This window comes from Salvelinus namaycush, chromosome 15, assembly GCF_016432855.1.
Source record: "Salvelinus namaycush isolate Seneca chromosome 15, SaNama_1.0, whole genome shotgun sequence".
NCBI classification, from domain to species: domain Eukaryota; kingdom Metazoa; phylum Chordata; class Actinopteri; order Salmoniformes; family Salmonidae; genus Salvelinus; species Salvelinus namaycush.
In genome coordinates, this window is record NC_052321.1 from 6,961,258 (window position 1) to 6,977,082 (window position 15,825).

The 15,825-nt window shown below is 44.7% G+C and overlaps 1 protein-coding gene across 2 annotated transcripts in view; it reads left to right on the top strand.

Annotated features, from left to right (window-relative positions):
- The window catches only part of LOC120060152 (thyroid receptor-interacting protein 11-like), a 74,977-nt gene extending 62,757 nt beyond the window's left edge, over positions 1 to 12,220 (top strand). The window contains exons 30-32 of one of the 2 annotated variants that reach the window (XM_039009261.1): positions 891 to 1,010; positions 7,574 to 7,721; positions 11,062 to 12,220. In XM_039009261.1, the coding sequence (XP_038865189.1) occupies positions 891 to 1,010; positions 7,574 to 7,721; positions 11,062 to 11,291 (498 nt within the window). In that variant the 3' untranslated portion in view covers positions 11,292 to 12,220. Of the gene's footprint in view, positions 1 to 890; positions 1,011 to 1,941; positions 1,992 to 7,573; positions 7,722 to 11,061 lie in introns of those variants that run through there. The other variant, XM_039009262.1, reaches the window with a different exon arrangement.
- The last annotated feature ends 3,605 nt before the right edge of the window (positions 12,221 to 15,825 follow it).

Below are 15,825 nucleotides of genomic sequence, written 5' to 3' on the forward strand. Positions count from 1 at the left end.
TCCCATTGGCTCTCATCTCTCCTTTTTCCCATTGGCTCTCATCTCTCCTTTTTCCCATTGGCTCTCATCTCTCCATCTCCTTTTCCCCTTGGCTCTCATCTCTCTCATCTCTCCTTTCCCATTGGCTCTCATCTCTCCTTTGGCCTTGGATCTCATGTCTCCTTCATACGATTGAAATGTTCCACTTGAGTTGTGTTTACAACTTTAAATGTTCCACAAAACCGACCCTGTTTTCAGAATGGGCCTCAGTGGGGAAGTCCCCTCCCCCCTACAATCCCTCTCCTCCTTCCATTGCAGCTTCCCAGCATTTCTTCATTTGTTTTGTTTTGTAGTTCAGGTCGTCAGTGTAGAGTAATCCTAGGATTCTTAGTTTCCTCGCCTCTTGCCATTGTTTGTTAACAGTGTTTTGGACCAATCACTCATTGAGTTTTACACAGGATGTCTGTGACTCAACACCCATGTCTGTGTAGGTGTCTTTAGATTCCCTGAAGAAAAATATATTCTTCCCTGGTTTACATTTACCACTGAGCCTATTGATGAGTGACCTTTTGACCTGGTCAGAGTCCAGCCCCCCCCCCCCCCCCCCCCCCCCCATCCACCTCCCAGACAAATAGACCCCTTTAGGCACGGCCTAATGATAATGTGTTTCTGTCCCCTGAGAGTCCAGTGCGAACTGCTCTTCTCCAACTCTCTCTGTCCCTGCAGATGTGAGGGTTTGAATTGTACAATTTAAAATATCAATGTGAGCCCTTACAAAGATATCAACAGTGAGCACCCCTAAGACTTTACAAGTGTCAATATGTAATTCTAACTCGGTGTAGAGCGGTTGGCATCTCTCTCTCTGGCCCTGACTAATTGTCACCTCTGACCTCTAACCTGTGTCCCTGTAGATGTTGGAGGAGGAGGGGGGTCGTGGAGGCTGGGTGTCCAGCTGGTTGGGGGGTAGAACCGTACAGAGTGGCCCCAACACACCACAGAGACCTGGAGCAGGACAGGGTGGATTCAACAACGTGAGTACACTCACAGACCTACACACACATACACAAACAGACAGACAGACAGACCTACACACAGACAGACAGACCTACACACACACACACACACACACACACACACACACACACACACACACACACACACACACACACACACACACACACACACACACACACACAGAAAAACAGACCTACACAGACAGACAGACAGACAGACAGACAGACAGACAGACAGACAGACAGACAGACAGACCCATACACACACACACACGCACCCATACACATACACAGACATACACGCAGACAGACCCATACACACACACACACACGCACCCATACACATACACAGACATACACACAGACAGACCCATACACACACACACACACAGAGACAGACAGACAGACCCATACACAGACAGACAGACAGACAGACAGACAGACAGACAGACAGACAGACCTACACACACACACACACACACAGACGCACAGACGGACGGACGGACGGACAGACCCATACACAGACATGGGTCGGACGGACGGACGTATTGCGCTGTCATTGCGCTGTCCGTCCGTCCGACAGACCCATACAGACAGACAGACAGACAGACAGACAGACAGACAGACAGACAGACAGACAGACAGACAGACAGACAGACAGACAGACAGACCCATACAGACAGACAGACAGACAGACAGACTGTCCGCAATGACAGACGTATTACTTTCTTCCATAAGTATTCATACCCCTGAGTCAATACTTTGTAGAAGCACCTTTTGGTAGAGATTATAGCTGTGAGTCTTTCTGGGTACGTTTCTAAGAGCTTTGCACACCTGGATTGTGCAATATTTGCACATTATTCTTTTCAAAATTCTATATTTTTTAAATATAGTTTTTTAACCCATATTTTACCAGGTAAATTGACTGAGAACACATTCTCATTTACAGCAACGACCTGGGGAATAGTTACAGGGGACTCTGTAACTGTTTTAAAGTCACCATTGGCCTCATGGTGAAATCCCTGAGCGGTTTCCTTCCTCTCCGGCAACTGAGTTAGGAAGGACGCCTGTATCTTTGTAGTGACTGGGTGTATTGATACACCATCCTAAGTGTAATTAATAACTTCACCATGCTCAAAGGGATATTCAATGTCTGCTTTTTTATTTTTACCCATCTGCCAATAGGTGCCCTTCGTTGCGAGGCATTGGAAAACCTCCCTGGTCTTTGTGGTTGAATCTGTGTTTGAAATTCACTGCTCGACTGAGGGACCTTACAGATAGTTGTATGAGGTAGTCATTCAACCATCACGTCGACCACTATTATTGTACACAGAGTCCATGCAATTTATGTGACTTGTTTTAGCAAAATGTTTTATTCCTGACCTTATTTAGGCCATAACAAAGGGGGTGAATACTTTGATTGATTCCATACATTTCAGCTTTTAATTTTTTATAATTTTTTTTAAATATTCTGTAAAATATAATTCCACTTTGACATTATGGGGTATTGTGTGTAGCCAGTGACCAAAAAAAATCAAAATTTAATTAATTTTAAATTTAAAGGCTGTGGAAAAAGTCAAGTGTTGTGTATTCTTTCTGAAGGCACTGTACGCACGCCGTAGAGAGCAGCTGTTTTACAGACGTTTTACGGACGTTTTACAGACGTTTTACGGACGTTTTACAGACGTTTTACAGACGTTTTACGGGCTCCTGACCAATTCTGCTATTTTGCACTGATCTGTTTTTTGTACATAATGTTTCCGCCATCTTTTCCTACGACCGAAAAGAGCTTCTGGACATCAGAACAGCGATGACTAACGTCGGTTTGGATTAAGATTTCTACTTCAACGAGTATTAAGGTTTTACTCGCCTGCGTTTGAATACCTCTGTAGACCAAAGCACCAATACAGGATTAAGATCTTACTACACCAGCTCTGACGCTCGTCGGATGTGGCAGGGTTTACAAACTATCACGGATTACAAAGGGAAACCCAGCCACAAGCTGCCCAGTGATGCGATCCTACCAGACGAGTTAAAGGCCCTCTATGCTCACTTCGAGGCAAGAAACACTGAACCATGTATGAGAGCACCAGATGTTCCGGATAACTGTGTGATCACGCTCTCTGTAGCCAATGTGAGTAAGACCTTTAAACAGGTTAACATTCACAAGGCCGCAGGGCCAGACAGATTACCAGGACACGTACTTGGAGCATTCGCTGACCAGCTGTCAAGTGTCTACACTGGCATTTTCAACCTCTCCCTGACCCAGTCTGTAATACCAACATGTTTCAAGCAGACCACCGTAGTCCATTGTGCCCAAGAACGGCGAGGTAACCTGTCTAAATGACTATCGCCCTGTGGCACTTACATCTGTAGCTATTAAAATGCTTTGAAATGCTGGTCATGGTTCTCATAAACGCTATTATCCCAGAAACCCTGGACCCACTCCAATTCGCATATCTACAGATGACGCAATCTCTTTTGCGCTCCACACGGCCCCTTTCCCACCTGGACAAGAGGAACACCTATGTGAGAATGCTGTTCATACAACGCAGCGTTCAATACAATTGCGCCCTACAAGCGCATCACTAAGATCCTCAAAAAGTTCTACAGCTGCACCATTGAGAGCATCTTGACTGGTTGCATCACAGCCTGGTATGACAACTTCTTGGCATCCAACTGCGGGGCAACAACAGAGGGTAGTACGTACAACTCAGTACAACACTGGGACCCGAGCTCCCTGCCATCCAGGACCTCTATACCAGGCGGTGTCAGAGGGTAGTACGTACAACTCAGTACAACACTGGGACCCGAGCTCCCTGCCATCCAGGACCTCTATACCAGGCGGTGTCAGAGGGTAGTACGTACAACTCAGTACAACACTGGGACCCGAGCTCCCTGCCATCCAGGACCTCTATACCAGGCGGTGTCAGAGGGTAGTACGTACAACTCAGTACAACACTGGGACCCGAGCTCCCTGCCATCCAGGACCTCTATACCAGGCGGTGTCAGAGGGTAGTACGTACAACTCAGTACAACACTGGGACCCGAGCTCCCTGCCATCCAGGACCTCTATACCAGGCAGTGTCAGAGGCCCTAAACATTTTCGGAGACTCCAGCCACCCCAAGTTGTAGAGTGTTCTGTCTGCTATCCCACGGCAAGCAGTACCGATTTTATATATATATATATACCAAGTCTGAAACCAACAGGACCCTGAACAGCTTCTACACCTAAGCCGTAAGACTACTACATAGTTAGTACAGGTAGTATTTGGTATATATACTATTTAACTCTCTGCATTGAACCTTTTTGCACTAACTTGTTTTTGACTCGTCACATACGCTGCTGCTACTGTTTATTATCTGTAATTTTATTCCTAGTTCAATGTACATATCCTCAATTACCTCGTACCCCTGCACATCGACTCAGTACTGGTACCACATGTATAGAGCCAAGTTATTGTTATTCATTGTGTATTTATTATTACTTTTGTTATGACGTGTTTTACTTTTCTATTATTTCTCCATTTTCTTTCTCTCTGCGTTGTGGGAAAGGGCCTGTAAAGTAAGCATTTCACTGTTACATGCTGACCACACTGCTCGCGTTACGTGTGCGAGCGTTGCAAAATAAATGTACACATACTTGTTATTCAACCATTTCATCCACACTGCTCACGAGCGTCAAACGAGCGTCTGCGTAGCCAGGCGCTAATATAGAACTTGGTTCTATTTGTGACCCTTGATGCGCTGCAAGTCCCGCCTCTTCCATCTCATTGGTTTTTAAGAGCATATACCCACGTGGCTGATTGAAAGATGAACTGAGGTCCACACTCCAGTCCAGTTGGTGGTGGTAACGCACCTTAAAGTTGGTTGCCAACCGCCATATAAAGACCACAGAAGAAGAAGCCTGAAGGGGGAGAGATGACTAGAAACTAACTCGGTTTACCTTTTATCTGTGGATTAATTGTCAAGTAGAGGACCTTGTGCATTTCAGGTAAAATAACAACCCAATGTTTATATCTCAAGACAAATTCAATTACATTTCCATAAATGTTTCATGCGTTTCGACCGGTCCCCAAAATAATATAGTTGTTTCAGAGTTCGTTTTGATATTTACACCTGCGTGTCCTGATCGCGCCTAGTGGATGGACAAAATCAACACGCGCGCCCGGTCTGAAGACGTGGATGTCGATTAAGGCAGCCCCACGCACCTCTCTGATTCAGAGGGGTTAAAGCCCCCCCACCTCTCTGATTCAGAGGGGTTAAAGCCCCCCCACCTCTCTGATTCAGAGGGGTTAAAGCCCCCCCACCTCTCTGATTCAGAGGGGTTGGGTTAAATGTGGAAGACACATTTCAATTGAAGGCATTCAGTTGAACAACTGACTAGCTATCACCCTTCCCCTTTCCAACTGACTAGGTATCCCCCTTTCCAACTGACTAGGTATCCCCCTTTCCAACTGACTAGGTATCCCCCTTTCCCTTTCCAACTGACTAGGTATCCCCCTTTCCCTTTCCAACTGACTAGGTATCCCCCTTTCCAACTGACTAGCTATCACCCTTTCCCTTTACAACTGACTAGGTATCCCCCTTTCCCTTTCCAACTGACTAGGTATCCCCCTTTCCAACTGACTAGGTATCCCCCTTTCCCTTTACAACTGACTAGGTATCCCCCTTTCCCTTTCCAACTGACTAGGTATCCCCCTTTTCCAACTGACTAGGTATCCCCCTTTCCAACTGACTAGCTATCCCCCTTTCCCTTTACAACTGACTAGGTATCCCCCTTTCCCTTTCCAACTGACTAGATATACCCCTTTCCCTTTCCAACTGACTAGGTATCCCCCTTTCCAACTGACTAGCTATCACCCTTTCCCTTTACAACTGACTAGCTATCACCCTTTCCCTTTACAACTGACTAGGTATCACCCTTTCCCTTTCCAACTGACTAGGTATCCCCCTTTCCCTTTCCAACTGACTAGGTATCCCCCTTTCCCTTTACAACTGACTAGGTATCACCCTTTCCCTTTCCAACTGACTAGGTATCCCTCTTTCCCTTTCCAACTGACTAGATATACCCCTTTCCCTTTCCAACTGACTAGGTATCCCCCTTTCCAACTGACTAGCTATCACCCTTTCCCTTTACAACTGACTAGCTATCACCCTTTCCCTTTACAACTGACTAGGTATCACCCTTTCCCTTTCCAACTGACTAGGTATCCCCCTTTCCCTTTCCAACTGACTAGGTATCCCCCTTTCCCTTTACAACTGACTAGGTATCACCCTTTCCCTTTCCAACTGACTAGCTATCACCCTTTCCCTTTACAACTGACTAGGTATCACCCTTTCCCTTTACAACTGACTAGCTATCACCCTTTCCCTTTACAACTGACTAGCTATCACCCTTTCCCTTTACAACTGACTAGGTATCCCCCTTTCCCTTTCCAACTGACTAGGTATCCCCCTTTCCAACTGACTAGGTATCCCCCTTTCCAACTGACTAGGTATCCCCCTTTCCAACTGACTAGGTATCCCCCTTTCCAACTGACTAGGTATCCCCCTTTCCAACTGACTAGGTATCCCCCTTTCCAACTGACTAGGTATCCCCTTTCCAACTGACTAGGTATCCCCCTTTCCAACTGACTAGGTATCCCCCTTTCCAACTGACTAGGTATCCCCCTTTCCCTTTCCAACTGACTAGGTATCCCCCTTTCCAACTGACTAGGTATCCCCCTTTCCAACTGACTAGGTATCCCCCTTTCCAACTGACTAGGTATCCCCCTTTCCCTTTCCAACTGACTAGGTATCCCCCTTTCCCCTTCCAACTGACTAGGTATCCCCCTTTCCCCTTCCAACTGACTAGGTATCCCCCTTTCCAACTGACTAGGTATCCCCCTTTCCAACTGACTAGGTATCCCCCTTTCCAACTGACTAGGTATCCCCCTTTCCAACTGACTAGGTATCTCCCTTTCCAACTGACTAGGTATCCCCCTTTCCAACTGACTAGGTATCCCCCTTTCCCTATACAACTGACTAGATATCCCCCTTTCCCTATACAACTGACTAGATATCACCCTTTCCAACTGACTAGGTATCCCCCTTTCCCTATACAACTGACTAGATATCCCCCTTTCCCTATACAACTGACTAGGTATCCCCCTTTCCCTTTCCAACTGACTAGGTATCCCCCTTTCCAACTGACTAGGTATCCCCCTTTCCAACTGACTAGGTATCCCCCTTTCCAACTGACTAGGTATCCCCCTTTCCAACTGACTAGGTATCTCCCTTTCCAACTGACTAGGTATCCCCCTTTCCAACTGACTAGGTATCCCCCTTTCCCTATACAACTGACTAGATATCCCCCTTTCCCTATACAACTGACTAGATATCCCCCTTTCCCTTTCCAACTGACTAGGTATCCCCCTTTCCCTTTCCAACTGACTAGGTATCCCCCTTTCCAACTGACTAGGTATCCCCCTATACAACTGACTAGATATCCCCCTTTCCCTTTCAAGTCAGCATGTTAGTCTACACCTGTTGTTTACGAAGCATGTGACAAATACAATTTGACTTAATTTCTTCTCCAGTCTTTCTCTGAGATGTTTGTGAAGTTCCTGGAGGTGGAGTCTAGCCCGGTGGTTCCTGCCCCCAGACTTCCTGTCTATGACATCAACCCCCTTAGTGCCCCGCCCCCTGGGAGGACTACCAGCTCAGCCTGGGCTCAACAATCAGAAGGTAATGCTGTCATGGTAAAATTGTTCTGGGGTGAAGTAATGTTGTCATGGTAATATTGTTCCGGGGTGAGGTAATGCTGTCATGGTAATATTGTTCCGTGGTGAGGTAATGCTGTCATGGTAATATTGTTCCGTGGTGAGGTAATGCTGTCATGGTAATATTGTTCCGGGGTGAGATAATGCTGTGATGGTAAATTTGTTCCGGGGTGAAGTAATGTTGTCATGGTTATATTGTTCCGGGGTGAGGTAATGTTGTCATGGTTATATTGTTCCGGGGTGAAGTAATGTTGTCATGGTAATATTGTTCTGGGGTGAGGTAATGCTGTCATGGTTATATTGTTCCGGGGTGAAGTATTGCTGTCATGGTTATATTGTTCCGGGGTGAAGTAATGTTGTCATGGTAATATTGTTCCGGGGTGAGGTAATGTTGTCATGGTAATATTGTTCCGGGGTGAGGTAATGTTGTCATGGTAATATTGTTCCGGGGTGAAGTATTGCTGTCATGGTTATATTGTTCCGGGGTGAAGTAATGTTGTCATGGTAATATTGTTCCGGGGTGAGGTAATGCTGTCATGGTAATATTGTTCCGTGGTGAGGTAATGCTGTCATGGTAATATTGTTCCGTGGTGAGGTAATGCTGTCATGGTAATATTGTTCCGGGGTGAGATAATGCTGTGATGGTAAATTTGTTCCGGGGTGAAGTAATGTTGTCATGGTTATATTGTTCCGGGGTGAGGTAATGTTGTCATGGTTATATTGTTCCGGGGTGAAGTAATGTTGTCATGGTAATATTGTTCTGGGGTGAGGTAATGCTGTCATGGTTATATTGTTCCGGGGTGAAGTATTGCTGTCATGGTTATATTGTTCCGGGGTGAAGTAATGTTGTCATGGTAATATTGTTCCGGGGTGAGGTAATGTTGTCATGGTAATATTGTTCCGGGGTGAGGTAATGTTGTCATGGTAATATTGTTCCGGGGTGAAGTATTGCTGTCATGGTTATATTGTTCCGGGGTGAAGTAATGTTGTCATGGTAATATTGTTCCGGGGTGAAGTAATGTTGTCATGGTTATATTGTTCCGGGGTGAAGTAATGTTGTCATGGTTATATTGTTCCGGGGTGAGGTAATGTTGTCATGGTTATATTGTTCCGGGGTGAGGTAATGTTGTCATGGTTATATTGTTCCGGGGTGAGGTAATGCTGTCATGGTAATATTGTTCCGTGGTGAGGTAATGTTGTCATGGTAATATTGTTCCGGGGTGAAGTATTGCTGTCATGGTTATATTGTTCCGGGGTGAAGTAATGTTGTCATGGTAATATTGTTCCGGGGTGAAGTAATGTTGTCATGGTTATATTGTTCCGGGGTGAAGTAATGTTGTCATGGTTATATTGTTCCGGGGTGAGGTAATGTTGTCATGGTTATATTGTTCCGGGGTGAGGTAATGTTGTCATGGTTATATTGTTCCGGGGTGAGGTAATGCTGTCATGGTAATATTGTTCCGTGGTGAGGTAATGCTGTCATGGTAATATTGTTCCGTGGTGAGGTAATGCTGTCATGGTAATATTGTTCCGGGGTGAGATCATGCTGTGATGGTAAATTTGTTCCGGGGTGAAGTAATGTTGTCATGGTAATATTGTTCCGGGGTGAGGTAATGTTGTCATGGTTATATTGTTCCGGGGTGAGGTAATGTTGTCATGGTAATATTGTTCCGGGGTGAAGTATTGCTGTCATGGTTATATTGTTCCGGGGTGAAGTAATGTTGTCATGGTAATATTGTTCCGGGGTGAAGTAATGTTGTCATGGTTATATTGTTCCGGGGTGAAGTAATGTTGTCATGGTTATATTGTTCCGGGGTGAGGTAATGTTGTCATGGTTATATTGTTCCGGGGTGAGGTAATGTTGTCATGGTTATATTGTTCCGGGGTGAAGTAATGTTGTCACGGTTATATTGTTCCGGGGTGAAGTAATGCTGTCATGGTTATATTGTTCCGGGGTGAGGTAATGTTGTCACGGTTATATTGTTCCGGGGTGAAGTATTGCTGTCATGGTAATATTGTTCCGGGGTGAGGTAATGCTGTCATGGTAATATTGTTCTGGGGTGAGGTAATGCTGTCATGGTAATATTGTTCTGGGGTGAGGTAATGCTGTCATGGTAATATTGTTCTGGGGTGAGGTAATGCTGTCATGGTTATATTGTTCTGGGGTGAGGTAATGCTGTCATGGTAATATTGTTCTGGGGTGAGGTAATGCTGTCATGGTTATATTGTTCTGGGGTGAGGTAATGCTGTCATGGTTATATTGTTCTGGGGTGAGGTAATGCTGTCATGGTTATATTGTTCTGGGGTGAGGTAATGCTGTCATGGTTATATTGTTCTGGGGTGAGGTAATGCTGTCATGGTTATATTGTTCTGGGGTGAGGTAATGCTGTCATGGTAATATTGTTCTGGGGTGAAGTTTAGGTTCTGGCTGAGTCTGAGGGCAGTAGTTTAGAGGGCTGTGTAGCAGTGGTTCTGGCTAGGGTTGAGACAGAGCAATATCACCCGTGTGTGGGGTGATTTCCAGTGGCAGACACCTCCCAGAAGGATCGTTCTTTATCTTCTGCTGTTGGAATACCAACCCTCAGTTTCACCCTCAGCCAGAACCTCCGTAGAGACTTATTTTGTTTAATTCTTAAGTAAACAAGCAAACATTGAGCATAAGGTCTTGCGATCTACAGCCCTGCACACGGCATACGTTCAGGCCCTACCCTAGCCAGGCCCGATTGCTTCTGCCAAACGTAAGGCCCGACCCTGCTTGAAACCATTAGTAAATCCATTAGCTGTTCCTCTCTGTCTGTCACTCGGTCCCTGAGTGCAGCTCACTCTGCATGCACTCTATTCATGGCGGCTCGGTCTGTGAGTATCCATAGCAACGTCTTCGTTTGGCCTGCTCTGCTCAAGGAAGAGACATGAGAGAGCAGTTAGTTGTTGGCTACTTTTCGTCACTCTAAACTCCGACAACTCAAGGAACGTTATTATTTTCTGTGAAATAATCTCTCCTGTCTTCTATTGGACGAGGTTGAAGTACTTCTGACTTCATGTTATGATCTTAGTCAGATATGACTGTACTGCACAGCAGAGCACGAGCAAATGGCTCAGCTTCAAAATGTTACTGATCAATTTAGTGATACCCGAGCCCTACCTGTACCCTAGTTATTGATGAGAAAACAGGCCCTACCTGGCCCTAACCCGATGTTAGGGCCAGCCCGTCAGGCTTGGGTCAGGTAGCAGAGCTCTACTGCCACCTCAACCTGTCACCTCCAGCTTCATCCGACCTCTAACCTCTGACCTCTGTTTTCTCCTAGGAGGGGCGGCAGCCGGCAGGGGACAGAGGGCAGCAGGGGAGTCCAACCCTTTCCTAGCTCCCCGCTCTGCGGTCGTGCCACTGATGCATCATGGGAGTGGTAGCTCCAGTGGGTCGGGAGGACACCACCTCCTGATGAAACCTATCTCAGACAACCTTCCCACCTTCACGCCTGTGCCTGTCTCTCCCGAGAGCGGAGGGCAGGTGCTCAAAGACTTACTCAAGCAGTGATTGGAGCCACGGCCTGTCAATCAGAGCTCCTCGTCCAATCAGGAGGAACGTAGACACTACAATAGACCGTTATTACTGTGCTCCTTTCGTCCAACTGTCACTCAGTGATGTCACTAACTTCCACACAGCAGGACATGTCACCCTCTCTGATTCACGGGCAGTTTGTTGGGTTGAAATAGTATTTTTGTTTTTTTATTTACTAAAGAAGGATCCATTCCGTTGGCTATATTAAGGAAGACGATCAGGACTCAATGCGCTGAGTGTCCCATTCACTCAGTGTGTGTAACCTGTTCTGCCAGGGCATTGTTAGACAGACAGAGAGTTGATGCATTGAACAAAGAGGGAAGTGTACGCCTCCTGTTTTCTAGCTGTACAATATTAACGTGATGGAGAACATCATCACTGTTTGGACAATTTGAAGATAAGTTTTGTATTATTTTAATTGAATTTTAGCCGTAGGCCTAAACTCTGGTTCTGGCCCAAATAGCACTCTAATCCCTACTTTTGACCTGAGCCTTACGGTGCCTGGTCAAAGGTAGTGGACTATGTAGGGAACAGGGTACCATTTGGACTGTCTGATCTGATGCAAGGCTTGCCTGATGCTTCCTGGCAACAGCAATGCTGTAGAGATTTTAATGTGAGACTTGCTCTATGCATCTGGTGAAACCATCCAGACGTTTGTGCTTAATCTTCTGTTTTCCAGACAGAGAAATGGTGATCAGCCACACGGCGTTACTGTGGTAAAACTGGTAATAACAGGCTGTGGTTTGATCAGATCGCTTGACTATGGTTCCGTTCCAAATAGCACCTTATTGCTTATAAACATACAGTGCAATTATATGTGTGAGTGTGTACAGTACCAGTCAAAAGTTTTAGAACACCTACTCATTCAAGGGTTCCTCTTTATTTTTACTTTTTTCTACATTGTAGAATGAAAGTGAAAGACATGAAAACGATGAAATAACACATATGGAATCATGTGGTAACCAAAAAAAGTGTTAAACAAATCAAAATATATGTTACATTTTAGATTCTTCAAAGTAGCCACCCTTTGCCTTGATGACAGCTTGGCACACTCTTGGCGTTCTGTCAACCAACTTCACCTGGAATGCTTTTCCAACCGTCTTGAAGGAGTTCCCACATATGATGAGCACTTGTTGGCTGCTTTTCCTTGACTCTGCGGTCCAACTCATCCTAAACCATCTCGATTGGATTGAGGTCGGGTAATTGTGGAGGTCATCTGATGCAGCACTCATCACTCTCCTTGGTAAAATAGCTCTTAAACAGCCTGGAGGTGTGTTGAGTCATTGTCCTGTTGAAAAACAAATTATATTCCCACTAAGCGCAAACCAGATGGGATGGCGTATCGCTGCAGAATGCTGTGGTAGCCATGCTGGTTAAGTGTGCCTTGACTTCTAAATAAATTAGAGACAGTGTCACCAGCAAAGCACTCCCATCACACCTCCTCCTCCATGCTTCACAGTGGGAACCACACATGCGGAGATCATCCGTTCACCTACTCTGCGTCTCACAAAGACATGGCGGTTGGAACCAAAAATCTCACATTTGGACTCATCAGACCAAAGGACAGATTTCCAATGGTCTAATGTCCTTTGCTCGTGTTTCTTGGCCCAAGCAAGTCTCTTCTTCTTATTGGTGTCCTTTAGTAGTGGTTTCTTTGCAGCAATTTGACCATGAAGGCCTGATTCATGCAGTCTCCTCTGAAGAGTTGATGTTGAGATGAGTCTGTTACTTTAACTCTGTGAAGGATTTATTTGGGCTGCAATCTGAGGTGCAGTTAACTCTGATGAACTTATCCTCTGCAGCAGAGGTAACTCTGGGTCTTCCTTTCCTGTGGCGGTCCTCATGAGAGCCAGTTTCATCATAGCACTTGAAGACACTTTCAAAGTTCTTTTCCAGATTGACTGACCGTCATGTCTTAAAGTAATGATGGACTGTCATTTCTCTTTGCTTATTTGAGCTGTTCTTGCCATAATATGGACTTGGTCTTTTACCAAATAGGGCTATCTTCTGTATACCACCCCTACCTTGTAACAACCCAACTGATTGGCTCAAACACATTAAGAAGAAAATAAATTCCACAAATTAACAAGGCACACATGTTAATTGAAATGGATTCCAGGTGACTACCTCATGAAGGTGGTTGAGAGAATGCCAAGAGTGTGCAAAGCTGTCATCACGGCAAAGGGTGGCTACTTTGAAGAATCTCAAATATAAAATATATTTTGATTTGTTTAACACTTTTTTGGTTACTAAATGATTCCATAAGTGTTATTTCATAGTTTTGATGTCTTCACTATTATTCTACAATGTAGAAAATACTAAAAATAAAGAAAAACCCTGGAATGAGTAGGTGTGTCCAAACTTCTGACTGGTACTGTATATGTGTATGTATGTACGTACATGGGTGATAAGTGTCTATGAATATGAAATATAAGACGGTACTTTCAGACATACCTTAAGTGCCTACCAATGTTTCTGTTCAGATAGGTATACTGTATGATTTTGGTTTGTAAATTTAAGAAATATATATTTACAAAGTTGTAAAAAACATAACAAAAACTGCACATTAAAAAGGTTTACGTGATGTCTTTGTCCACTCCGTAAAGTTAGCTCTACGTTTTCTGTACGAATGTCCTCCACAATCGACTACTGCCAAATGAATGTCACAGATGAAGAAGGTAAAGTAGACTAAAAATATATATTAACATATATTCATGTACTCCTTAACATGTGTTAAAGATGCTCAGACTGAAGTTCAACATTCAAATTCTTAATGGATGATTAGAAAACCCTTAAAACTGAGACTGATAATCGTGATCGGGACCAGTGACTTCCTATGTTGGTTGTTATGATAAAATAAAATTATTACTAGGGTTGTCTGCTCCTTTTGAGTTGAAGCTATTGGCTATGTCTCAAATTACAACCTGTTCTCTGTACATAGTGTCGTGGATATTACCACCAGGGACACCTGAAGTCAATATTGAATGAATCATTATTACCAGGAAGCTGGAGAGGTTACAACAAACTTAATGCACCATAGTGCATGCCGGTCGGGAGCTCTGCCAGGGAAAGTCCCGTTAGTTCTCTTAGTGTTAAATTTGCATCTGGGATGCACTAGCATCTGTATACAGTACAACTCAGAACCACTAGCATCTGTATATGCTGCAACTCAGAACCACTAGCATCTGTATATGCTGCAACTCAGAACCACTAGCCTCTGTATATGCTGCAACTCAGAACCACTAGCATCTGTATACGCTACAACTCAGAACCACTAGCATCTGTATATGCTACAACTCAGAACCACTAGCATCTGTATACGCTACAACTCAGAACCACTAGCATCTGTATATGCTACAACTCAGAACCACTAGCATCTGTATACGCTACAACTCAGAACCACTAGCATCTGTATATGCTACAACTCAGAACCACTAGCATCTGTATACGCTGCAACTCAGAACCACTAGCATCTGTATATGCTGCAACTCAGAACCACTAGCCTCTGTATACAGTACAACTCAGAACCACTAGCATCTGTATACACTACAACTCAGAACCACTAGCATCTGTATATGCTACAACTCAGAACCACTAGCATCTGTATATGCTACAACTCAGAACCACTAGCATCTGTATACGCTGCAACTCAGAACCACTAGCATCTGTATATGCTGCAACTCAGAACCACTAGCATCTGTATACGCTGCAACTCAGAACCACTAGCCTCTGTATATGCTGCAACTCAGAACCACTAGCATCTGTATACGCTACAACTCAGAACCACTAGCATCTGTATACAGTACAACTCAGAACCACTAGCCTCTGTATACGCTACAACTCAGAACCACTAGCATCTGTATATGCTACAACTCAGAACCACTAGCCTCTGTATACGCTACAACTCAGAACCACTAGCATCTGTATATGCTGCAACTCAGAACCACTAGCATCTGTATACAGTACAACTCAGAACCACTAGCATCTGTATATGCTGCAACTCAGAACCACTAGCATCTGTATATGCTGCAACTCAGAACCACTAGCCTCTGTATACGCTACAACTCAGAACCACTAGCATCTGTATACGCTACAACTCAGAACCACTAGCATCTTTATACGCTACAACTCAGAACCACTAGCATCTGTATACGCTGCAACTCAGAACCACTAGCATCTGTATACACTGCAACTCAGAACCACTAGCATCTGTATACACTGCAACTCAGAACCACTAGCATCTGTATACACTACAACTCAGAACCACTAGCATCTGTATACAGTACAACTCAGAACCACTAGCATCTGTATACGCTACAACTCAGAACCACTAGCATCTGTATACACTGCAACTCAGAACCACTAGCCTCTGTATACGCTACAACTCAGAACCACTAGCATCTGTATACACTGCAACTCAGAACCACTAGCATCTGTATACAGTACAACTCAGAACCACTAGCATCTGTATATGCTGCAACTCAGAACCACTAGCATCTGTATATGCTAC